This window comes from Patiria miniata, unplaced genomic scaffold (genome assembly GCF_015706575.1).
Source record: "Patiria miniata isolate m_02_andy unplaced genomic scaffold, ASM1570657v1 HiC_scaffold_17, whole genome shotgun sequence".
Classification (NCBI taxonomy): domain Eukaryota; kingdom Metazoa; phylum Echinodermata; class Asteroidea; order Valvatida; family Asterinidae; genus Patiria; species Patiria miniata.
In genome coordinates this window covers 180,031-207,291 of record NW_024037055.1, presented here as the reverse complement: position 1 = coordinate 207,291, position 27,261 = coordinate 180,031, and the positions used below count along the sequence as shown (strand labels likewise).

General features: G+C 41.7%; 1 protein-coding gene across 1 annotated transcript in view; it reads left to right on the top strand.

Annotated features, from left to right (window-relative positions):
• Nucleotides 1-19,972, top strand: part of LOC119723307 (cytoplasmic dynein 2 light intermediate chain 1-like) — a 73,640-nt gene extending 53,668 nt beyond the window's left edge. Inside the window, exons 7-8 of the mRNA XM_038193854.1 lie at nucleotides 11,431-11,528; nucleotides 19,841-19,972. Coding sequence (XP_038049782.1) covers nucleotides 11,431-11,528; nucleotides 19,841-19,957 — 215 coding nt within the window. The 3' untranslated portion in view covers nucleotides 19,958-19,972. The remainder of the gene's footprint in view (nucleotides 1-11,430; nucleotides 11,529-19,840) is intronic.
• Nucleotides 19,973-27,261: the final 7,289 nt, after the last annotated feature.

Here is a 27,261-nt window from a genome sequence, read left to right as displayed (position 1 = left end):
CGAGGACCTGACCTAACGAACACGATGATGGGAGTTCTTCTGCATTTCCGACAAGAACACATAGCTCTCATGGCCGACATTGAAGGCATTTTTTAGCAGGTTCGTGTGTCCATGGCTGACCAAGATCTCCTTTGTTTCCTTTGGTGGAAGGGAGACGATATGGAGTCCCAACCAATGATTTACCGGATGACAGCTCACTTGTTCGGAGGAGTTTGGAGTCCAACTTCACCTTGAAGTGTGTAACACAAGATTACCATGCACTGTACGGCACCGCCACCATTAAGACCATAGATCCTAACTTCTATGTTGACGACTGCTGCAAATCCGTTTCTTTCGAAAATTGAAGCCACTCAACTAGTCTGTCAGTTACGCGAGTTGATAGCCCGTGGAGGATCCCATCTTACCAAGTGGGTAAGTAACTCTTGCACTGTGTTGAAGTCACTACCCCATGCTGAGTGTGCAAAGGCTGTCACGTCCATGGACCTACATAAGGAACTACTTCCTTCAAAGAGAGCTTTGGGAGTACTTTGAAAAATCGAGACAGACACCTTTGGATTTGATACCAACCTGAAGGAGAAACCAGATAAGAAAATCTTATCAGTGGCAATAACACCCTCCTTGATGCCGAATCTCTCCTCCATAAAGTAGAAACTTGCTGTAAGTTCATTGGTCTCTCTCTCAATGCAAAGAAGACTAAGTACACGGTCATCAACCCATCTACCTTTGACAACATCACTGCCCTGGATGGCGGTAAGCTCAATAAAGTTGATGACTTCAAGTATCTGGGCTCTTACACCAACACAGCTCATGACATCGAGTGTAGAAAAGCTCAAGCTTGGTCTGCTCTGTTCTCGCTGACAAAAGTTTGGCGATCATCGATCTCCAAGACCACCAAACTTAAGATCTTTAAGGCATCAGTAGAATCCATTCCCCTTTATGGTTGCGAGTCCTGGACACTGACCAAACAGATCTCTACATCTATCTCCACAATCATCAGACAGAGTCGCCTTCAGCTAGCCAGTCACGTTTACCGACATAATGAGCCAACTAGTCGAGTTCTTCTCTGGAATCCTGATGCCACTCATCGAAGAGGTTGTCCCAACATGACCCTGAAAACATCCATCTAGCTAGAAACTGGGCTGAGCGGTCCATCTCTTTCCAACACTATGCTTGACAGGGACAGTTGGGCCCAACTCATCAAGTCATCATGAAAATGAATGAATGAAGAAGAAGAAGCCCCGTCAAATTAAAATCTTCAATAATCGATATATCGGAAATTCAATATCGAGAATATTTAATATATTGATTGTCCCATGAATGCAGGGTTTGACCGTAACTTCTTTTTTTTCACTAGCCAGCTGGGCTACTGAAACAGACTCTTAACTAGCCCGCGGATATTTACATTAGCCCGCAAGTTTTTCTTTTATAGAGTTTGTCAAATGAACAACAATGTGCATAAATGTAAAAAGTGTACCATGAGGCAATCTTGTCAGTGTTAACAAACAAATCTAATAATTTAACGTAAACATTTCATAAAAATAGACAGAAAGTAATACAGGTTTGCTCTCTGAATTTAATGATTTATTTCTTCCTGTCCTTTCATCTTTTGCCATAGCCTAATAATTTTTGACGAGCTAGCCGGGCTACTTAAGGAATAGTTTGACTAGCCCCGCTGCTGTATTGATAAGCATTTGGCTAGTGGGCTACCACTTAAGTCGAACCCTGTGAATGAGTTAAGTCCATCAAAGAAAAAAATAATAACCAAAAACAAATCGATATCAAGTCAGCCTCGCACCTGTTATTAATTTTGGCGGTCCCTGTAACTTTGATAATGTATGGAGGACAAAAACGATTCTTTGAAATATTAAGTCATGAACCCCAAACACAACGGGTGGTGTCGGCCTTAGGTGACCCTCCGACCCTTAACTTGCATTAATACAGTGCACTTTCTAGTCACAGAGTTGTAGGAAAGAAAGTCACTTTAAGCACCGAGATTTAAAAGACAAATACAAATATACCATAATCAGTGGCTTTGTATCATTTCAATTAACTTATTGTGAGGTACATTAGTAACAAAAATGCTAAGGATCATTACACAGTGGACAAAAGCACCATTTTTTCACCAAAGCATCTCCATGGTATACCTTTTCGAAAAAAAGACGGACGCAAAAAATTGGATGATGGAAAGGGCATGTATGACGTCATTATGACGTCATCAGCTAATTATTACATGAAAAAATATACATTAATAATAATCTTCAGAACTGCAAGCATCTCAACAACAAATTTGGTATCAAATTATAGGGGACAACAAGATCTTTCATTTGAGTGGTATGTCATTGGGATGGAATATAGTTGAGGGTGATTTTGTGGGTCAAAAAACCTTTTTGGTCAAAATACCTTTTTTTCGGCTAAAATCATGAATTTTGGGTAGTCACTTTGACACCTTGTTTTAACATGCAAACAGTATGTGGTATTGTGAGATGTTGTTTTTAAGTCAGAGAGAAAGGCTCAAATTCTATGCCAAAAGAGTTTTCGTAATTGATTATTAGTATCTTAAATGTTTAAACTTGTTCCAAAGATAAGCGGAAAAGTGAGGTACCTTAATAGTGATAAAATCGTGACACGGGTGGACAAAAGCACCATTTTCACACCAAAGTATCTCCATTGTTTACCTTTTCGAAAACAAGGTAGGATACAAAAATTGGATGATGGGAAGGGCCATTTATTATATCATTATGACGTCATCGGCTAATTATTACATACTTATACATTAAAATTGAGATTTTAGTTAGGAATAAGCCATGGATCGTTTTTTTTTTGCATTTAATATACGTTTCTGAGATCAAGGAAATCAGTGCAGTTGCCAATTTTGTTCTTAGTTCTTTAAAAGATTTAAATACAAATAGTTTGATAAAATGAGGGATGTTTTCTAATTTAATGTATTAAATTAAACATGTATGTACATGTACATTTGACCCTCGCTCCTATCCCCTGTTGTGATCAATGATTCGTTAAAATGCAATGTCTTATGTCATGATTATCTCATAAATGTTACCTCAGGAATGATGCCACGAGGCATTATTTTCCACATAAGTTTCTACTGTCCCTTCGGCTCCGTATTCTACATCAACTGGCAATGCATTTATTGCCCTAAACCCTTCAACATTAGCCAGGAATTGAGCATATACTTCTCCGGCGTTACAATTTAAACCTTTTTGTGGACAACATAGTTTTTCTGGTGTAGTTTGCATGCAGATAATGCAAGCAGTCCAATCCATGATGACTGTCCTGAAATACGATAGTATAACAGTTCACATAAGCAATAAAAAGGTAGAATGTTCAAACCAATTATACGTTCCAATGTTGCAAAATAATACGTTCAATAATACGGTTCGTCAGTATGGCTCTTCGGACTATCGGACCTTACTGTTGATTCGGACTATCGGACCTTATTGTCGATTCGGACTATCGGCCCTTACTGTCGATTCGGACCATCAGACCATCATAGAGTCTTTTCGGACTATCGAACCTTATTGTCAATTCGGACTATCGAGCCTTTGGACTATTGAACCTTATTTTCATGCCCGCTGGAACAAACTTTTGCCAGGGGGTGCTGGAATTTCTAAAGGACGGACAAAATTAATGCGAACGTGGAGCTCAAAGCCCTTACGGCGTGGCTTAAAGGGCCCCTAAAAGTTTTGGAATATGGATGCTCTGTGGTGCAATATGAGGCGATTCCTAGCCACTTTCATATGACTTTTTTAGCAAACGCCAGGGGCCTGCTTTAAGGCCCCTGAAAATGTTGGATTCTGGATGCACTGTGATGAAATATACTGAAGTATATACTTAAACTTATAAAACCCGAAAGGGTGTTTTTTGATTCAAGTTAAAACAAAATGGTTCCACTGGAAGCGGGTGAATTTCTGTTCATAAAAATATTCACATAGGCCTAAACGATGTAGCTCTTGATATATTTGCAGTGTTATTTGTTTGTTACAGGGAATGGCAAATATAAAAGACTAACAGACCAAATGCATCTTTATGTTTATGATCGGTAGGTGGCAAGTTTGGGGCTAGGCAAGGATTTATCGGTCTACTGAGTTTTTATGAGAAAAAAAATTGCAAAGGTTGAATAGCTTTTTTATTAAAACGAAACTACACTGGAACTAGATTCAATGGAAGCCCATCCCACTCCTATTAGGTTGGGATGTGTGTGAACATTGATATTTGTTAATGTTGAGTACAGAATGCTAGCAACGTCAATGAAACTTTTAAATGAAAAGAAAAACCTTCAGGGGAAAGGTATGAACTTTGCCCCTATTGAAAGATCGAATGAAAAAAATTGTGGCAAGCATAATCAACTTTGCCACCATTGTCATGGCCGAGGTTATTTTTTTTCGGGTCAAAGCTTCCACCATGGCGTAAATATCATAGACATGTCATGATTTTAGATTCATTGAGAGAAATATCGATTCTGCACTGCCTGAAAATTTAGAAAATACCCCCTCCTGATATTTTACAGTGTTACTTTGTGCTAGACGTTCGAAGCGCCGCGCTTAGCCGCGGCAAAACTAGAAACGAACAAAACGAAGGAGATATTTTTAGAGCAAGCATAATGTATAGCGCAGCGGCGCAATTTCAACGTCGTAGAACACTGCTGGCTGGAACACATTTTTGCCCGGGAGTAGGGGGTGCTGAAGCATATTTCAGCACCCCAATCCAAAAAGTTGCGGGTGCTGCAGCACCCACAGCACCCCCCGTTCCCGCGGGCTTGTTATTTTCGTTTCGGACTATTGAACCTTCGGACTGATTAACCTTATTCTAAATTCGGACTATCGAACCTTCGGATAAATAAACCTTCAGACTGATGAACCTTCGGATTAATGAACCTTTGGACTATTCCATCAAATGTTCGGATTAACGAACCTTATTTCATTTTTGGACTAACGAACCCCCCTTATGGAAATTTTGTGCATTTGAACTATCGAACCTTCGGACTAAAGAACCTTCGGACTATTGGACCTTTCGGACTATCGGGCGGCCCCTGTTTGTAATACATTGTTAAAAGACGTACCATCACCATTTCCTGCCACTCTTTTAATCTATTTCAGGTTACCACGTTCCTTTCTGTCTGGCTCCTAACCCATACCTCATTACCCGTAATATACAACACAATAATGTTACGTCTTCCAGCTATAGTAAATGGTTAAAACAAATGGATGCGGTAAAGACCAAATTCAAGGAGCCGCACAATTTCACACAATTTATTTTCTGCGTGACAAATACCGTCATTGTAGCACTTTTGTCCATAATCAAAAATGCTTAGATTTTTCAAGAAAATTTGAAAATAGTGACTTCACTGCAACAGCAAATCAGCTTATTGTTACTTAAATGTCACTGATTATATCACTCTTCAATTCCCTGACCCTCAAAATGTCAAATTAATTACTGGGAATCTCATCACAACGCTTCACGACCTTATTTTCTACAATTACTTACTGTACGAGCTCGGTAGTATATTGTGACGTCATTATTATGTCATAAAGTAGCCTTCCTGTCATCTGATTTTTTGCATCCTACCCTATTTTTGATCATTGGCAAAGCTTTGGTGAAAAAAATGGTGCTTTTCAATAACATGTAACGATCCTTAGCATTTTTGGTACTAATGTAGCTCGCTATAAGATGCCTCACTTTTCCTTTAGAACAAGTTTAAACAAGTTTCTTTGGAACAAGTTTAAACATATTTATGATACTAATAATCAATTACAAAAACTCTTTTGGCATAGAATTTGAACTTTTCTCTCGAACTTAAAAACAACATCTCACAATACCACATACTGTTTGCATATTTAAACAAAGTGTCAATGTGACTACCCAAAATCCATGATTTTAGCCGAAAAAACATGTCTTTTGCCCAAAAAAGTTTTTTTGACCCACAAAATCACCCTTAACTATATTCCATCCCCCATGACATACCACTCATATGAAAGAGCTTGCTGTCCCCTTTAATTTGATACCACATTTGTTGCTGTAATGCTTGTAGTTCTGAAGATTATTATCAATTTATATTTTTTTCATGTAATAATTAGCTGATGACGTCATAATGACGTCATACATGCCCTTCCCATCATCCAATTTTTTGCGTCCGTCTTTTTTTCGAAAAGGTATACCATGGAGATGCTTTGGTGAAAAAATTGTGCTTTAGTCCACGGTGTCACGATTTTTTCACTAAGGTACCTCACTATTATTCTCAACAACAGCGAACTAAATTAAAATACTAAGATATTTCTGGTATTATCAATGAAATAAGGGTGTGCATAAATGTAAAAAGTGTACCATGAGGCAATCTTGTCAGTGTTAACAAACAAATCTAATAATTTAACCTAAACATTTCATAAAAATAGACAGAAAGTGATACAGGTTTGCTCTCTGAATTTAATGATTTATTTCTTCCTGTCCTTTCATCTTTTGCCATAGCCTAATAATTTTTGACGAGCTAGCCAGGCTACTTAAGGAATAGTTTGAATAGCCCCGCTGCTGTATTGATGAGCATTTGGCTAGTGGATCAAAATCAAAGAAAAAAATTATAACCAAAAACAAATGGATATCAAGTCAGCCTCGCACCTGTTATTAATTTTGGCGGTCCCTGTAACTTTGATAATGTATGGAGGACAAAAACGATTCTTTGAAATATTAAGTCATGAACCCCAAACACAACGGGTGGTGTCGGCCTTAGGTGACCCTCCGACCCTTAACTTGCATTAATACAGTGCACTTTCTAGTCACAGAGTTGTAGGAAAGAAAGTCACTTTAAGCACCGAGATTTAAAAGACAAATACAAAAATACCATAATCAGTGGCTTTGTATCATTTCAATTAACTTATTCTCAACAACAGCAAACTAAATTAAAATACTAAGATATTTCTGGTATTATCAATGAAATAAGGGTTTGTTAGAGCCCCCAAAAGGGCAGCTTCTTGCATTACACTGGAGACCACAAAATACAGCAAACGTAAATCACAAAACGTCACCGCCTAGCATTTTGCGATGTTTTATTCTCACTCACAAACACAATTTGCTGCCAAATTTCATTCCATTGTACAGCAAATGCTTAACGCAAAGTAAAAGCACCAACGGGAAATTTATTGCATCAATAATCCAACGCATTTTGATACTGTTGAATAACGTCATTTGAAAGGTGTATAATTTAATGTTTAATTTAAAGTTAAATACATAGGTATGTGTTATGGCAAAAATTGAAATGATGTCTTGATGATGCCATTATTTGATTTTTCATTGTTTTCACTGTTTTCATCTTATCTGCATACCTAACAAGAAAAAGATGCTCAATTCCAAATTCTTTTTGTGTGTGAGAGAGTTGTTTTTCTTTTTGAACATTCAAACCAAAATAAAATTCAGCAATGAACAATATCAGGACTTTCGAAACAATCTTAGCATTTTAAGATCGCAGGTTGAGGTTCGTTTTTCTCAAGCATTAGCCACTAAACCACTAATAGGAGTTATTCTCAGACTGATATAAAACACACAACACACAATCATTTTTGTTTGTATGTAATTTGCCACAGCTATTTATTCAACACAACATTGCCAGATACCACGGACAAACTGGCAAAGAAATACAATATAGTGGGATACACCAGATCCCCTGGGTTGACCAGACCCAGCCATGAAAAGGGCACACCAGGCCCACCAAATATAGGTCACACAATATCCTGAAATTATGGCACACCAGGCCTATCATATATAGGTCACACCATACCTAGGTCACACAATATCCTGAAATTCGGGAAATTAAACCAGACCCTGGTACATAGGGCACCAGACCCAGCCATGAATAGGGCACACCAGGCTCACCATATATAAGTCACACCAGACCCTAATAAAGAGGGCACACCAGACCTAGTTACATAATGGAAGAAAATCTTGAATACAAATACCAAAATTGAACTATTAATAAACAATTCAGGCACAGGATGTTCCCCCGCTTAACGCAAGGAGCTACGGGAGGAATGGCCCCTAGTGAACCTCCAGGGAGCCATTACAGTGCCTGTCACAACAAATGTAAACTGTCATAGTATATTTACATTGTATGGTAGGGCAATTAATACTGAATGTAATAAAGTTATTGGCCGTTATGATAGGGCAATGAAAATGTTTAACCTGTGTCTGTCTACTTCCCGCCAGAAAATCTTCCCCCGACTGAACCAACGGGAGGAATAATCACCTCTTGGTACACATCCAAGAAACGAATTGAATTCAGTAAGGCATAAGACGTTTATTCCTACTGCAACAGCAGAAAAGCTAAAAAACATTTTGTCCCACACGAGTACCCTACAAATGGAGGCGATGGGGTGGAGGTGGGCAATTTGAAAGAAAACTAGAGGTTGTAGGAACAACCACACGGTGTTGATTTTTGATGTTAATGTTATTGTTGATTGTTGATGTTGATGTTGAGGGTTGAAAAATAGCGCATGTAGTAATTATACAGAGGATAGTTAAAAAGAGTCAGGTGAGGATCTGCACGCGCGTATAGTGTACTGTACACTGATCAAGTATACAGAAACCCTTAATAGCTAAAAGTAAAGGTCGCACACCATTGACGCAATACAAAATATTGCTCGCCATATCCTTTTTACCCTAATGCGCATGTTTTTAGAAAAAAGCGCCCAAACTTTGGGAAGTTTTAAACCTATTATTAAAGTGCCATTTAAAGCACAAAACTTGATTATAACTCTTAACGGTTGATTTTTTTAGCAGTTTTCAAAGGAAAAAAGGTCTTTTCTTTGTAACTTCCGGTCTGATTACGTAATCAATTTTTTTTCGCTCACAGGTCTTGTCTGCATTAAGGTAATCATGTATATTAATTTAGAAGCGATTACCGCAAATTTTGCCACAGACATCAACTGAAAATGCGTTTTGGACATTTTTTAACCTGCCGCTAGAGGGCGCTCGAACACTTGATGACGTCACTGATCGTATTTTTGGAAAGATCAACCCACCCACAGGCTCACATCGTTGAAAGCAAGTTCATATCTTTTTCCACTTTCAAATTATTAGGCACTTCCGGTTTCGACCGGAAAGAAGGGTCACGTGATTTGACGCACACAAGATAAAATGAAGATCATACATTTTCATGTCGATTCCCGCAAAATTCAAGTTCCGGTCTCTCATGGTTGATTTTATATTGAATTTCAAAGATTAAATTTATTATTTTTTGAAGTGACGTCACGTGATCCATGATGACGTCATGATGACGTAATTGCAAAAAAGCACATGTTCAGTGGGTTGTGCATGCATGTATTGACAATTGAAGTTCATATATGTTTTCATTTTGACAGACAGTTCTGGAGAAGAATATGCTGAGGAGAACATTAATAATAACAATAGTAAATTCATACAATAACAATAGGGCTGAGGCCCAACACCTAATTATACTCATTGTGCATCACACAATGGGCTGTGACAAAGTGAGCCTAAAGTTGCACTTTCTTTTCCCACCAAAGTCAACCAGTAATATAAGAAGCTGCCCCATTGGCTGAAAGTTTGATGTAACATGAGTTCTCATTGGTCTAATCCTTCTGTTTTGATTGGCTGACACAGTATGCATAAATTAACACAGGATCCTGTTTACAATCCTGTGTTTTTCACAAAAAGTAAAATGGCATTTTAAGTAAGAAATCCTAAACCAAATCTGAACATACATGCATGGAAAGAAAGCTGTTAAAAAGTACTTTACATACATGAGAAAAGTTTTCCACTTGAGAAGCTGATACTGTGCAGAATCTTTTATTTTCCATCCCATTTGTAATGTCATTTGTGTAAGTCAACATATTTACCCATCCTCACACTCTGTCCTTTACAGAATTGCTACAAATTTATTGATCTTTCAGTGAGGCAAAAACACACAGCTAAAGATACAATGGTTTTCTGTGTCACAAAGTGCAGTGTCCTTTTATAAGTGGAACTTCACTCAAAGCTTAACACAAACACATAGCCTACAAGTAGAAATGCATATTCATGAAAAAGTTTGCCAACTCAGCAGCTGATTGGCTGCTCAAGATAGCTCAACTATCCTGTGTTGCCACAAGGTTTGCAATGGCATTTTGTGCAGTAATTCTTTACACAGGTACATGTATGTATGCATGCATGCATGCATGCCTGCACAGTGTGTTTCCAAATAGTGGAATTCTACTGTGGGACTTCGATAGCAAAGATAATTAGTAAATCGTACATGTATGTAACACAGCTGATTTCTTATTGTGAATGGCATGTACACAGCAGTTAATTAATTTGATGTGTGATATACAAGTGTGCTTCTGTGGCAATTTCCTAAGCATTTTGTCACACATGCCTAAGTAAAAAACACCAACTGAGAAATTCTGATAATAAAGCATTTGATCATTTATTCAAATGATAAAATGTCTTATTGTTGTAGCCCAGAGCGCCAGCCTAGCAATCAACCAGATGTCATGCTTGGGTGACCAAGCCGCTGTAGTGTTTCTACCGATAGGGGACTTACTGATCAGGCCGTTCCCATGCGGTACTCGAATGGTGTCTAATTGGATTTTCATACCGTTACACTATACGTGCATGTTTAATTGGTTGTTCAGTACTTTGCTGGAACAGTTTTGGCAACATCAAGATGACGTCATCACATGGCATGTGACATCATATTTAAAGTGCATATTATGAAGGCTTATATCTACAGAACCACAGCCTCAGTGGCGCACCCAGGTTTTTTTTCAAATTTTTTAGAAGTTTGTTTGTTTGTTTGTTTGTTTGTTTGTTTTGGGGTGGTTTTCTTTTTTGGGGGGGGGCACTATTTTGATGGTGGTGGCACCACTTGCGCCCCTATTATACTACTCGAAAATAGGCCACATACATATCACCAAGGTCAAATCATGGACAGCCTACAGAATGACAGCTCCGATTGGGTTGAAAGTTGGTATGTATCCAGACCGGGATGTGTTACAGATGAAAATTGAGGTGACGTCATTACATGACGGGACTTCATATTAAAAGTGCATATTTTGAAGGCTTGCATCTACAGAATGACAGGTCTGATAGGGTTGAAAGTTGGTGTGTACCTAGACTGGGATGTGTTATAGATGAACAATGAAGTGACGTCACAATGACGACATCACATGAAATGTGACTTCATTTTAAATGCATATTTTTATAACTTTGCGACTTTCTACTGCACATCTATGTCCTATCAGTCTATAAGATGACATAAAAATACAACGATAAATTGCCGAAACAGCCACTTGTTTGTCCACGTATGCATTTGTTTTCTTGTTCTTTTTTTACTTTCTAATGGTATACAGTATTTGTCACTCTTTCACATCACAAGAGTCTCTTGCTGAAATTGTAAACAACATTCAATTACACTCTTATTGTGAACAGGTTTACCTCCTGTGTCTGAAGGCGATGTTGGTAATCTTGATGCAGCGACACCAATGGACCTTTGGAAGCTAGCATACACATCTTTCTTTCCACAGCAGGTATGACTATCACTGTCAATTTGTAATGTGTGTGCTTTGAAAGAATAAGGATGTAACAGTTTAATGAAGTAATGACATAGAATCAAGTACAATTAAAAACTTGAATAACAAATGGTTAGAAGAAAATTAAAAAAAAAAAACAGGGAATGTTGAAATGGAAATAAAAAAGAAGATAACACCAAAATAACACACACAAAAATTATTTTTAAATTTTTATCAAACACATTTCTTTCCTCTTCATGACTGAAATGAAAAATAATATAAGTATTGAACGAGATAAGATAACAATTTAAGTTTGCGTTTAAAAAAATCATAAATATGACCTTGAACATCTAAGAGAGAATGGAACATTACTCCATATTTTAGGTCCGGAGTATTCAATGTATTGAAAGGCAGAAGTTCTATGTTGCGATAATTGGAAATGTAAGTTATTAGACACACGAGTGTTATATTTATGTAAATTGCAGTTTAAACACAAATATGTTTGAATAGGAAATGGGCAGTAAATTGTTTTTAAACTTGTGCACAAATATAGCTTGCTTTTATTTTTAGGTCTAGATAGGGCTAGAGTTAGCAATGATAGTGTGATGTAATACACGACTAGTCTACTTCACTCAACTTTTCTGTAGAGCAGCAGAGTTTGCAAAATAGTGCCTTCTTTTTCCTTTTTTCTCTTAGCGGCAGGTTGGGTTGGACATGCTTAAAATACGCTTACAAGTATTGTTTGTCGTTTTTCTGCTACCCTATATTGCTTAAGAGAAGATTTGATTAAAAGAGTTATCAGTAGAGTTATGGTTTTGGTCTTGTGAGATAATTTCTTAAAAATGAGTCATCTGGAGAGGACTGGCCTTGCCACATTTGGGGAATGAACCACCCCCCCCCCCCCCCCCGGGACACATCGAGTTCTTGGGAGTCGTTGCCGGTAGCGCTGAGCTGTTAATGTGTCAGCAGTCTCCTGTCCGGCATCCACAGCCATGGTCGGGTACCCTCCACTAATTAATGATGGACCCCAGCCTGAATATAAATCTTCAAGCGCTGGACAAGTTCTACAATGAGCGACGACAAGATTTTCCTGATGCCTCCTTTAGATCAGGCATGTATGGTTGAATTTACAAGACAATGCTACTAACAAATGACAACTATTTTCCACCAAACGAGAATATGATTATTATTTGGAAGTGTACAAGGACGCGGAGAATGTTAACGATACAACACTTTTATCACTTCTTATCCAACATGGCACACTTCCCGCCAACGCCTGCTAGAGGGCACTATATAAACACAACATCTCCCCTGTCTGGATTCACATTTCTGAAACTTAAGTGTCTACATCACTCTACTTACCTGTAGAGCGAATACTACCTATGCATTGTTCCCTATGCCGGCAGGCAATTTGCTAAGAGTTTTACACACAATAGTGCCCTCACGTGTCCTACCCACTACGCCCTGTGACATGCGCACTATGTTAGCGTCCTCTTTTTCTCTTAGCCGCAGGCGAGGTATATCGACCTGAATTTCACTGTTTTATTTATGCCTTTTTGCTGTGAGAAAGCTATTTATAAGAAATAAAGAGAAAGTGTTTATTGTAGAGTTATTATAGTGAGTTATTCTAAGTGAAGTGAAGTAAGAAATGAGTAAATCTAGGAAGTTGGGGAGGACTGGGTGTGTCGATAATGGAGGGACGTACATCCCACCAGACAAGCCCAAGTTCTCGGGGGACTGCACCGGTGATGGTACGTCAATGTGGCAGCAGTCCCCTAGTCGGCCCCTTCAGCCACTACCGGCTGTCGGAGCTGACGGACCCGTTGACCAAGCGAGGGGCCGTACAACCCCACCGTCTTCGGTCAATATTCACGGGTCCACCCAGCTGAAGGGGAAACGCACTGGCAAGACAAGGAAATTGTCTGAAGCCGGGGCAGTACCCAAAAAGGGACGTGCGGCAAAAGGTGGCTCCACTACGGGGCGTACCGTGCCCATCCCTAGCCCGTCTACGGGTCACTCACAGCCGGAGGAAGTACTCCTCCATGGCTCAGTGCACCCAGGCCCACCCAGCCCCGTGATTACCACGATGCCTGGGGATGGGCTTTTATACGGCCGGCTCGACCTTGCAGCACCCGCCTAAGTTACCGGGGCGGGGGCGCTGTCGGCCGCCCGGGCTATTGATCGCATAGAGCAGACTTCCTGGGATTCCCCCGGAGCGTTAACGCCCGGAGCGTTAACGCTACGCTCAGAGGGCCATGCCTCTACATCAGATTTTATCTGTTGTTTTGGCATTCCCGTGTCCCCGCAATCCTCGGAAAGTACTCAGAGCCGATCTTCTAAAAAAGAAAAAAGCGAAAAAAGAACCGCCGTCCCCGCCGTTCTTCAACAAGTTCTAGCGGGTCATCCGGTCGATTACACCGTGGGAAACGCCACAAGGGTGGCGACCCAATTTCGCGCAATGATTTTTTGGAGGCTTTTCAGAAACTCCCTCGCGGCCTCATTGTCGGGCTGACAGGGAGACTACAGTCACAGCTGTATGACTCCAGGCCAAAGGGACATACCACACACGGTTAGCCGTGTGCCGGAGTGGGGTGACTACAGGCCAGCGGACAATGCCGCGCACGGAGAGCAGTGCACCGGCGTCCCCGCCCGGTATTAGTTTACACCCATCGGTGTCACTAAAGTCCAAGCGGGGCTCGATACCGGGACACCGTGACGGCGCTGCTTCGCCCCCAAGGCCTGGTTCCCATTCCCCGGTGACAACCCCCCCCCCCGTACTCTGACAACTCGGCGGACGAGAGCGAACTGACCCGCACCATGCAACGCCTATCGGTGGCTGAGACCGAACTCCGCTTGGTTCAACGGGATATTATCAGGGACCTGAATCTCCCTGCTGGTACCGAACCTCCTCCTCCTGAGCGTCGGTCGTTCAAGAAGAGATCGGGACTGACGGCAGAACCGGTCCGGGCTTTTCCCACAATGCCGCTGGACCGTGTGTGGTTGACCACATAGACGGGATAATGCACGCAAAGACATGGAGTGCCTACGCTAAGCGCGTAGACTCTTATTATCATTTTCCCCCAGGGGATTTTGAGAAATATTTTTCAACTCCAGTCCTGCCGGACTTGGCCATCGACAAACTTGCCGCTGACCGAGGGACGGCTTCCTCCAAGGTTCCCTTTACGGACAAGACCCGTGGAAAGCTAGAGGATGTCACCCTTAGAATGGACTCGTCGGCACCTATGGGTATGCGTGCGACGTCTTTTCTTCTCCTGTCCGAGTACATGGCCTTGGGGTATGAAGAAGACTCGGTGATACCAGCCGACATGATGGTGGCAGCTCTCCATTGCCTCGATCACGGCCTATGCTCCACTCTCGACCAGTTCGCTAGAGTGTCGACCTTGGCAACATCGTCACACCGCGCCAATGTGCTAGATGCGCTTTTCCTTCCTTCACCTGGAGCACGTAAGCGTCTCGACGACCTTCCGCTCTCAGGCCCGGACTTATTTTCTGGTAAGTTCCAGGAGTCCATGGAGACCGAAGCAAAGCGCCTCAAGGCCACTGAGAAAATAAATCTCAAGAAACCGGCCGAGCCAAAAACCACGGATAAGACAAAGAAGCAACCCTCTTTTGTCATTCCCCGGTGTTCACCCGGATCGTCTTCACGATCCAGGTGGCACTGCGGCGACGAGGGATCATGATATTCATGTACCTCGACGATGAGCTAGTATTGGGTCGTTCTCGGGGGAAGACGGAAGTGGCGCTCCGACTAACGTGGCACCTTGCTTCCGACCTCGGATTTCTCATCAACACCAAGAAATCCCATCCAGTCCCCTTGCAGGTTCCCACCTTTCTAGGTGCATCCCTCGATCTTCGCAGGGGACTGGCCCGCCCATCGGAGGACCGCCTGCTGAACCTTCGGCAGTGCTTGTCCCTCTTCCTCCCGACGGTAGTGGCTCGGCCCAAGCCTGGCTCAGGCTGTTGGGCCTTATGGCCAGTTTGGTGGACTTAGTGGATTTTTGCAGGTTGAGGATGAGGCCAATTCAACTTCACCTGCTTTCTTTCTACAAACCCCGTTGGCACCCGATCGACCATCCGGTGCCCACTTCGTCTTGGCTAGTCCCCCACCTTCGTTGGTGGCTAGTCGAGGCCCACATAACGCAGGGCTGCATTTTCCGCCCACCCCGCCCGTCGGTACTTATCACGACCAACGCGTCAGGGTACGGCTGGGGGGCTACCCTCCATCCGCAACAGGTGGCGGGCGTGTGGGGCCCCGAACACCAATCATCCCACATCAACGTCCTGGAAATGCTGGCAGTTGCCAATGCACTAAAACATTTCCAGTCGGACGTCAGAGGGCAAGCAGTCCTGGTACGATGCGACAACGCCACAGTGTTGGCATACATCAATCACCAGGGGGGCACTCGGTCAGGCCGTCTGTGTGCACTAACGTGGGATCTCACCCTCTGGTGCATACATCACGGGATAGCACTGTCGGCAGTCCACATCCTGGGCGAAGAGAACGTCACAGCCGACGCTCTCTCCAGAGGCTGGATCGCCACGACAGAGTGGTCACTGCTCCCACAGGTGGCTCAGTCGATCTTCCGATTAATCGACCGGCCTCATGTGGACCTATTCGCATCGCGAATGAACAATCAGCTACCGATCTACTGCACGAGGGGCCCAGACCCCAACGCGTGGCAGACCGATGCGCTGTCGGTGCGGTGGGACGGCCTACTGGCCTACGCCTTCCCACCCATCTCCCTCGTTTCTCGAGTGCTGACCAAGATCGAGCAGGAGGATTGCGGAATCCTCCTCATAGCCCTGTTCTGGCCCCGCCAGCCGTGGTTCCCCTGGCTCGTCCGGCTCTTGGTTCACCGCCCGGTAATTCTACCGAGGAGGGCCGATCTCCTTTATCAGCCCAGCTCGGGAATCAGTCACCAGGCTCCGGGGGATCTTCACCTGACGTGCTGGGTATTGTCACGCGATCCCTCTGCTCAGCAGGCCTTTCGCGACGAGCTGCAACAATTGCAGCCCAGTCCTGCAGAGCCTCAACCAGAAAGGTGTACGATAGCCGACTACGCCTTTTCTTTAAATGGTGTAGACGGCAATCCATTCATTCCCCCAATACTTCAGTAAGGGAAGTGGGGGATTTCCTCCTAGACCTTTTGAACAGTGGGCTCACGACGGCCACGGTCAAAAATTATCGATCGGCCGTTGCCGCAATTCATCAAGGGTTTCCGGACGGTTCTTCCGTTTCCGGCAACCCTGCAATCAGCCAACTGATCAAGGGGATGTTTAATACTCGTCCCCCAGTACGCACATTAATCCCATCTTGGGACCTCTTCAGTGTACTATCCACACTGGCGAAGGCCCCTTTTGAACTAATGGCAATTGCTCAACTTTGTTACAACTCTCCATCAAAGTAGTTTTTCTGTTGGCTGTCGCTATGTCCCGACGACGTAGCAAACTACACTCATTGTCGGTGCAGACAAGACACATCCGGTGGGAACCGGGGGGTGTCCGCCTGATCCCTACGGCCGGTTTTCTTGCGAAGAACCAGTTGGAAGCTTTTACGCCCCCAGACATCTTTGTCCCGGAGATCAAGTCTTTTTCGACCGAGACAAACGACAAACTTTGGTGCCCAGTTCGAGCACTTAAGTGGTATGTCAACCGAACGAAGTCACTTCGTATGGGCCGGCGTCCCGCGATACAATCACCCGCTGGATCGTGACGGCCATTCATTCCGTGCCGGGCAGCTGGCCAGCGAACGAGGGACCCATTCGAGCGCATGAGGTCAGGGGAGTGTCCACCTCGTGGGCGTGTTTTAAGGGTGTCCCCCTAGGTGACATCGTCAAGGCAGCCTGCTGGAAGAACCCTAACACGTTCTTCGAATGCTACCTGAAGGATGTCCTCCAGGCAGATGGCAAGGCTGGAAGAGAAGTGCTGAAGGCGGGTAGTCGAGCCTCACAGAAGCACTAACGGGTGAGCATATACATATATACATTAAGTCCAATGAGGTGTACCTATCATGTGTTTATCCCCATAATGGTGACACCCCCCCCCCCGACCTTTTTGCGCACGAGCTAGAGCGTCTGGGTTTTTTTGGTTTTTGTTTTGTTTTGTTTGCCTTCAGACACGCCTTATGTCCTACCCCCCTGTAGACATACGGTAATTCGCGTATACCCACCGCCTTACTCGGTGCGAGTCTATGCATAGGTAGTATTCGCTTTACAGGTAAGTAGAGTGATGTAGACTCCCCCCCCCCCCCCCACAGTAGTGTGGTTGGGGTCTGCGAGCAAATACTTACACGTAGAGCACCCCTCCCTCCTTCCCCACTATACTCGATTCCTTGAGTGCTTACGCAGGTGACGCTTGAGAAAAAGAGGATGCTAACGTAGTGCGCATGTCACAGGGCGTCGTGGGTAGGACACGTGAGGGCGCTATTGTGTGTTAAACTCTTAGCAAATTGCCTGCCGGCATAGGGAACAATGCATAGGTAGTATTCGCTCTACAGGTAAGTATTCGCTCGTAGACCCCAACCACACTACTGTGGGGGGGGGGGGGGATTTATGTGATCCTCATAACTTGTTATGTCACAAAGAAAATGTCTTTCTTTCTGTTTTTCAAATTGCAATATGATCAATTAACTTGAAGGAGAGGAGTGTGAAATTATACAATTTTAAGCAAAAAAATGTGTGAAAATAAATGATACGTAATTCCAAATTGAGTCCAGGACATTTTATGTCAAAGAGTTCAATTGAAGAACATGTGTGTGTCCCACTGAAATGATTACAAAAAGTGTCTTTACTTGTGATTGTCCTTGGCCCAGACTGGTGGCGTGTGAGACCTGGTAGAATGTCGTGCGGTTGCAGGTTGGTTCAAAACTTCAGGACTGGGTTGATTTGGCAATTGAGTGAGAGTCATGAGTGGCTGGACATGCGCTCAACTTGGAGGCGTTCTAAACTCATCCATCTTGGAGCATGTATGTGAACGGTCCCTTGGATTTCACAATAAGCTTAGGAGCTGAGAATTTCCATGAAGTCTTTGACTTCAGAGTTGGTATTCTTACACCAACGTAGTCACCCATGCAAAATTTAGGCAACTTTGCACCACGTTTACTATGTTGTATTGCGTGACAGTTCTTGTTTGCCTGCAAATTGATCACGGACGGAAGAATTGGCGGCGTGTTTAGGGCGTCATTGCGAATGTTCATCCGTGTCACCATTTTGCGATTATGTAGCAGTTCTGACTGGGATTTTCTTGTGGTCTGGTGAGGTGTAGCATGGTATGCGGTCAGTAAATCGATGATAGCGGTTTTCCATGAAGTGTGTTCCATTGTTCGACCTCACCATTTGCTTTGGGGTAAAAGAGCAATGATTTGTGCTTGATGCCCAGGTTTCCGAGGCAGGTTTCAAACTTTAGCAGAGTCAAACTGAGTCCCGTTATCTGAGATGAGTTCCAGAGGTAAACCTTCACGAGCGAAGATCGAAGTTAACATGTTGACGACTGTACGCATAGTAACTTGCAAGGCCTATGCTATATCCCAGGAAGTGTAGTGAGGATAGATTGAACTGACACTTGGCTGGATTGAGAGTCTGTCCTACATCCTGTTTACGTTTCAGGACTACTGCAAGATGCTTGTCATGTTCAGCCTGATTCTGACCATACACACAACAACATCGTCCAAGTAGGCCGGTACACTTGGCAGCACACTCAGTACTGACGCATCAATTCTGGAAAGCTGCAGGTGCTGAAACGAGACCAAAACAAACACGTTTAAAGCGAAACAGTCCTTCGTGAGTTATGAATGCAGTGTAGTCACATGGCTGTTCTGCCAACACTAGCTGATGAAAAGCAGATTTGAGGTCCAGTGTACTGAAAACTATGGTGTGTCGGAGTTCTGTGAACAGTTCCTGTAGGTCAGGGATAGGAAAACTGTCGATGATTACTGTGCAATTGACATGGCGCAGATTGACACAAAGGCGAATGTCACTAGATTTCTTGTAAGAAACTATGATAGGTGGAACCCACTCGATGGCATCAATGCGCTCAATTTTCCAGGGAGTGACAGACAAACCACCAAGTGACACATAGAAGCTCCTGTTGTGGACATAGCAGAAGGGGAAAAATTCAGTCTTTGCAAACAAACAGACAGATGTACCAGGGGTGCATAAGGTGAAAGGTTGAAAGGTACTCCACAGATGCCATAAGGTCATCAAACATTTGAAACATGTCGAGAGCTATTCTCAAGCAGTGAAATGTCACTGACTCACTCAGTTGTAAACATTATGAATGGTTAAACATTGATAATCATAATTTTTTTCCAGAGTGTTGGAGGCAAGATGTCAATTGACAACACAGGTAGAGATACACAGTTCAAGGAACAAGCTGTGGATATGATGCGAGAACAGAAAGATAAAGTAAGTCAATTTCATCAAATGTAATCACAAAATAAACTCATTTTAAACATTTGTGTATATGAATATGAAAAAATGAAACAAGTGGGTGTTACATCAACCCCATTACCAGGTGGGTGCTTGACTTCCACATTGTTTTTTCTTTTAAGTCAATATTCATATTGAAATTTTTAAATAATTAATTTTTCAAAACGGAAGTATAATTAACAATTGTTGACTGATGTGATTTGGGATATGATGCTTTTCACACTTGAGGGTTGCATTGCATGACACATGAGGTGAAGCTAGGGGGTGCTTTGGTCCCCGAGGGGATAAAAAAAATGGCATAGCCCAAATCACAGCAATCAACAAATGCATGTTATATTTACTTCTAAAACTGAATAGAATAATAAAAATATTTTTTTCTTGACATGATTTTAAAAAATGGAAGAATCATAAAATATTGATGTAATAAAAAAAATGCATGCAAAATGACAATTTTGTGTTAACCATACAATTGTGTAACGTCCAAAACACTTTTTCTGTGCTACGAGAAATTGTTGGATTTAAACGATCTAATTGACCAGCCAAAAGAGCCTTTGTTTTTTTTTCAATTTTTTATGCCCCGCGGCGAAGCCGAAGGGGCATACTGTTTCCGCCTTGTCCTTCCGTGGGTGGGTGTGTGGGTGGGTGTGTGGGTGGGTGGGTGTGTGTGTGTGTCCGGACAAATCTTGTCAGCGCGATAACTTGAGAAATACTTAACATATGAACTTCAAATTTGGTTTGTGGATTGTTCTTGGTAATCCTAAGAAGCCTTTTGCATTTGGGGCCAAAAGGCCAAAGGTCAAGTTCACAGTCGCTAAAACAATAGAAATCTTGTCAGCGCGATAACTTGAGAAATACTTTACATGTGAACTTCAAATTTGGTTTGTGGATTGTTTTTGGCAATCCTAAGAAGCCTTTCGCATTTGGGGCCAAAAGGCCTAAGGTCAAGTTCACAGTGGCTAAAACAATAGAAATCTTGTCAGCGCGATAACTTGAGAAATACTTTACATGTGAACTTCAAATTTGGTTTGTGGATTGTTCTTGGCAATCCTAAAAAGCCTATTGCATTTGGGGCCAAAAGGTCAAGGGTCAAGTTCACAGTGGCTAAAACAATAGAAATCATGTATTTATTCTGAGATTATAGGGATTAGGGATTAATTCATATAAAACCTACAGAAGACACTAATGCTGTCAATGAATGTTCCATGTGACCAAGGTACATGTAAGTTGATGTTAAAAGAGTGGTGTTATGTCATGGGAACTGTCACCGTTGCGGGGCATTTGTGTTTGTAAACACACCTGACTTGTTTAATTTTTTTTTTTCCTTTAGAGTTGTTGCGATTGATTGAGAGGTTGGGCACAACCCGACCACTCTCTATTAGGTCAAAAAGTCTCCGGTTTCTGGTATGGAGCTTGCCCAAAAAGTGGTGCAGCCGTTGCTGCTTTTTTTTTTTTTACCATTTTTTCTTCAAATGTCGGCTGATGACTGCAAATGGTGCCCGACTAAACTTAGTGCAAATATATGGGAGTCAAGAGAGGCCACATAAAGCTTATACTCGATCGTCACCCCATCTAAAAACATGTTAAAATTGTGAAGCAGCAGGATTCCAGTCAAACCAGTGAGTTTGGCGGTTTTGAGACATCATCTTTCATTGAAAAAAAAAACGTTTTCACTTTGCCAACGTGCATGGCTACGATGACGCGTGCGCATACCAGAAACCAGAGATGTTTTTTTGTTGGCCTTATTGTTCGGATTCATTTTTTTTTTTTTTTCCTGGACAATACTTCTCCGCGGGTTTTCTCCTAAAATGGTATGAACTTGTAACTTTCAACATATATTGACCCTCATCCCTAGTGGTGCATATTACTCTGACGTCATTATGACGTCATCGGGTGTCAAATTACAAGCGATTTTCGTTGAAAAAAGACAATGTTCTTTCACCTATAACTCTTGAACAAAATGATCAATTATGTTCCAACCTTGTAATCAGATGGACCATACCTTGATAAACATTTTTGATTTTGAAGTGAAGTCGTTTGACCTTTACTTCCGGGTCTACCGGAAGGTCAAAGTAAGGTGAATTCAAAATGAAGACATTAGCCTGAAATTAAAACAATTTTACGGGATGATCATAAAACGGTTTACGGGATGATCATAAAACGGTTTACGGGATGATCATAAAACCTAGCGTGAACTTGTACCGTGTTACGAAGATGTTATCAATTTTGTAACCTCATCATGACGTAACCAGGTATCAAATTACAAGTGATTAAAGATTTCTAGATTTAATCTTTGAAAATCAATATAAAATTAACCGTGAGAGACCTGAACTCGATTTTTATGGGAATTGATACAATAATCCAGGATCTTCATTTTATCTCGTGTGCGCCTAATCGCGTGACCCTTCCCCTCGGTCGAAACCGGAAGTGCCTTATAATTTGAAGGTGGAAAAAGATGTGAACTAGCTTTCAAAGATGTTAGTCGCTAGGTAGATTGTACTTTAGGAAAAAAATACCAGTGACATCATAAAATGTTTGAGTGCCCTCTAGCGACAGTTTAAAAAAGTCAAAAAGGCATTTTTATTTGATGTGTGTGGCGAAATTTCTGTTAATTGCTTCAAAATTAATATACATGTATATGATGACCTTCATGCAGACAAGACCTGTGCGAAAAAAGAAAGAAAAATTCATTACGTCATCAGACCAGAATGAAAAGACTTCTTTTTCTTTGAAAATTCCTAGAAAATCAACCCTGAGAGATTTAATTGCCATATTTGAAGTTGACAACGCCTACGCCTAAAAACGTGCATTGAATGCCGTGTATTGTATTGCGTGTGCTAATAGGGATTGCGTACAAAACGGATTTTCCCGTGTGCTCGCCTCTAGCTCTAGCTCTTGAATGTCTGTTTTTTACGACTGTTTTATGTGAACTATTGAGCCACATGTAACGGCTGTTTGATGGACCAATGTTTTTAAGTGTTAACCAGTGTTTTGTACACGTTTATATGACAACTTGTTAACGGAAGCACATTTGTGACTTTTGATGACGTCATATGAGACTCAAAAGTTGGGCTTGCAATAGCGCCCAATTGGGTGCTTTTTTTTAGATTGGGCGCTTTTTCTAAAAACATGTGCATTGGGGTAAAAAGGGTATGGCGAACAATATTTTGTATATTGCCAATGGTGTAAGACCTTTACTTTTAGAGATATGAGCTATTTAATGGGTTTTTGTAACGATTGTATTTGATAAGTTTACACTACAGTAGAATAGGCACTCAAAATGAAGACAGTAGCCTAAAATACAAACAAATCAAAATTTCTTCTGAACAGTTAACAGGATGATCATAAAATTACGAAGATGTTAAAATTTGTGTAACGTCATCATGACGTATCATCGGGTATCAAATTACGAGCGATTTAAGGGCACAATTTGACAAAATAGTTCAAGCTATGATATCTGATAGTTGTAGACGGTGCCTTGAACAAAATTTTTTATTTCCGGTTGCAAAACTGCTTAACCTTCACTTCCGGTATTACCAAAAGTACAATAGAAATTGAATCTAACTCGAAAACTGAAGCATTTTACTACAGACAAATACATTCTGGAAGTGTTAAGTGAGGGATGCTTAACGCAAAAAACCCCATAATTTTGACGTCATCCTATGAAAGGGCGCTCTCTAGCGGCACATCAAAAACAATTTGATCTTTTGAAATGTTTTAAAACCTCAATTAAATTTTAACAAATTGGCCCTTTATATCCTGTGAGCAACCACAAATGAATTTGCACGTTTTCATAATTATGACGTCATCGAACAGGAAGTGACTGTTCAGAGAATTTAACAATGATCATTTTATTTTTAATTTAAATCCATCATAATGATCCCTGTCTCATGACTTACAATGTAGTTCCTTGCCCCCCAAAAAAGACATCTGTTACACTTAATATTGACCTTTTGCTTCCAAATACTTTGACGTCATCAACTGGAATTTGGGTGTTATTATTACATACACTTAATTTCCACATTACCGCGTTATTTTTACTTAATGATAAACAAGTGTCCTCCTTGAATTAAATCAGTATTCCTTTCCTTTTTTGACTGATGACGTCATGAAACCAGAAATAACTTGTACATGTACCTAAATGTTTACTAAAATTTATCATACCCTAAAAGACGCATTCTTTTTGTACAAAATAATTGGTAGTGGAAATGTTAAAGTTCTTGATCCTTTTTTCTGACGTAAACATGTTCATGTCCTAACTGGACAATGAATAATGAAATAGTTCTCTACCCAACCACTCTGCGTTTGTAACAACAAACGCGAACCTCTAGTCTTCTTTCTTTCTTCCTTTTTTCTGTACGGCACTTCTCCGCGGGTTTTCTCCTAAACGGTTTATGGTATGAACTTGTAACTTTCAACATATATCAACCTTCATCCCAAGTGGTGCATATGTATGTATTTCTCCGACGTCACGATGACATCATCAGGTGTCAAATTACAAGCGATTTTCGTTGAAAAAATGACGATCTTCTTTCACGTATAACTCTTAAACAAAATGATCAATCATTTTCCAACTTTGTAATCAGATAGACCATTAATTGATAAAGATTTCTTTCCGTGTACGTGAACTCGCTTGACCTTTACTTCCGGGTCAACCGGAAGGTCAAAGTTAGGTGGATTTAAAATACAGACAGAAGCCTCAAAATCAAAAACGGAAAACGAATGGAATTTCTTCCAAACGATTTACAGGATTATGATAAAACATGGTATGAACTTGAGCCCTCGTCTGAAGATGTAAAAACAAATCTGACGTCATCGGGTATCAAATAAGCAAATTCAGGGCCAAATTTGTGAAAATAGTTTAAGCTGTATCTTTAGAACTAAATAGAGTATCATGTTCGTTTTTTGTGCGAGGTTGTAAATGATGCCTCGGGCAACAATTCTTATTCCCTGGCAGAAAACCGCTTGACCTTCACTTCTGGTGTTACCGGAAGTGCAATAAAAATTGAATATAAGGCCAAAACAAAAAATAAGTCAGTCTCTGGTCAGTGCGCGCGTCGATTTTAATCATGCGCGTCAATCTTTTTTTTTTCCAGAATGTTCTGCGGTAGCTCCAACAGCGCCCTCTATTTCCGCACCTGCTCAATTTTTTTTTACCAAAGAGCACCAAGGAATGGGAAATTGCACCAAGGCAAATGATCGAGAGCACCAAGGCAAATTATGGAGGACACCAATGTATGTACACGAGGACACCAAAAAAGCACAATAGTACCCCACCTTGTCTGTACAATTCAAGCTTGAAGAAACAAAAAAAAAGCCCCCCCCCCAAAAAAAAACAAGCCGCGTCCCCGCGTCAATTCCGGAACTTTGTTCTGACCAGAGACCGAATATTTTTTTTTTTTGGCCTAACTCGAAAGCGGAAGCTTGTTACTAAAAGCAAATAAATTATGGAAGTGTTTAAAACGGAATAAAAGACACAAAAACATTATGACCTCCTAATTTGAAAGTGCGCCCTCTAGCGATACATCAAATAGGGTTTCCTTTTTCGCCGGCGGGGCATACTGTTACCGCCTTTTCCGTCCGTGTGTGCGCGCTCTTGTATTGTATTACGCTCGAGGACAGACAACAAAAGGAGCACAAAGGGGCCTTTGATCCTCGGACGACGGTGCCTATTGTTAAAACCGGTCCTCGATTGTACGGCTATGTGCTTAGTCTATGGGAAAGTGGTACATTAGAGGGACAAAGGGAAACACAATAGGTTGTCCTCAGGCGTATAGTAAAACACGACTGTGTGTGTGTGTGCGTGTACAACCACTACCTTGTGGGGTACCGGAACAATGGGAGGTACCCCACAAGGAATGCCCACAGACTTGCGGGGTACCGTTTTGGTACCCCACAAGTTTTTCACGAAATAGATATATGGATTTTACTCAAAAACTAGGAATTTCCAAGGTAGGTTGATTTGTCGCAAATGGAAGAGTTTTAGAATAGGGATATTAAGTCTGAATTTCAGCCCAGGAAATTTACTATGGTTAAAATAACAGCATTTTGATATAAGTGTGCGACGTTGCAAAATTTTAGTACACGAGAACAAAGGAAGTACCCCACTTCTATGCCTATGTAAGCATGTGTGTGTGCGTGTGCATTTGGTTCCACAGTGATATTTGGATTGTATGTTCATGTATAAAAAAAAGTAAAGGGGACGAACCTGTATTCACAGGAACGGAGTGCCCATCTCTTTCGTTAGCGATTGGGCCACACTCGTATGCTGCTGTGGGGGGATCGCCACACCTCCTCCACACCGAGTCTGTTACCTTCCAGCATTGAACAATGCTGGTACCCATTTAAAGCCGGAGTCCATCTTTTGCAGCTATCCAAAAAAGTAACTGACGTAATTGTTGTTGAAAAACATACTGGTTGAAAGATAGTAAGGGGACTAAACTCCCTGTGAAATTATTCTTTCTGGCAGGCTATCATTTTGAAGAAATCAACGAAAGAAGGCATTTCCAATGGTTCGTCTTAAGAAGCACCGTAGGAAAATTTAAATTAGTAGTTCGTTTTGTTATTCGGCGCAGTGCGCGCAAGCATTGGCACGACACACAGGCACGCGCGGTTGCTATAATTTGTCGGATCAGTGCGTGACATAGCGTAAAGCTGCAATTCAAAACAATTCAAAACATGATTTAGCAACTTATGATTTGAAATTGAGATCCTAAAATGCTTTTTTTCTCGGAATATACAGCTGAAGCTTAGCTGAAACTTCATCGGGTTAGTTGTTCAGTATCCTTCATTAGATTTTGAACACTTTTGTTGCTTCAAACGAACAAAATGCACAAATTACAAATGATGGACTATGTCTTTAACACCTGGGTTGAGAGGAGTAATTGAGGTAAAGTACCTTACTCAAGGGCACAACACGCATGGCCATGGTGGGGTTCGAACCCACAACCTCTCGATCACGAATCTTGTGCTCCACCGCTAGACCACACGTGCCCCAATGTATGTCTTGTATGTCATGTATGTCTTGAACCTTGATACAATGGAGGTAGCTTGCTAGTATTACATATAAGTTTGGACCCCATAAGACAAAGGCCAAGGTCATTGGGATTAAAACAATAGGATTTTATTGGCTTTTCCGTTGAACAGCGGAAAAGCCTATGTTTTTGTTCTGATTTTTTTTTCTTCTTCTCTTTGATCTTTTTGGGTCCACTCCAAATCCCATTGACTTTGTACACGTTTTTGGTGTGACCCACTTTTGACCTAAAACAAAGTCCTATTCCAATGAAACTTATTCTGGTAAAGACCCT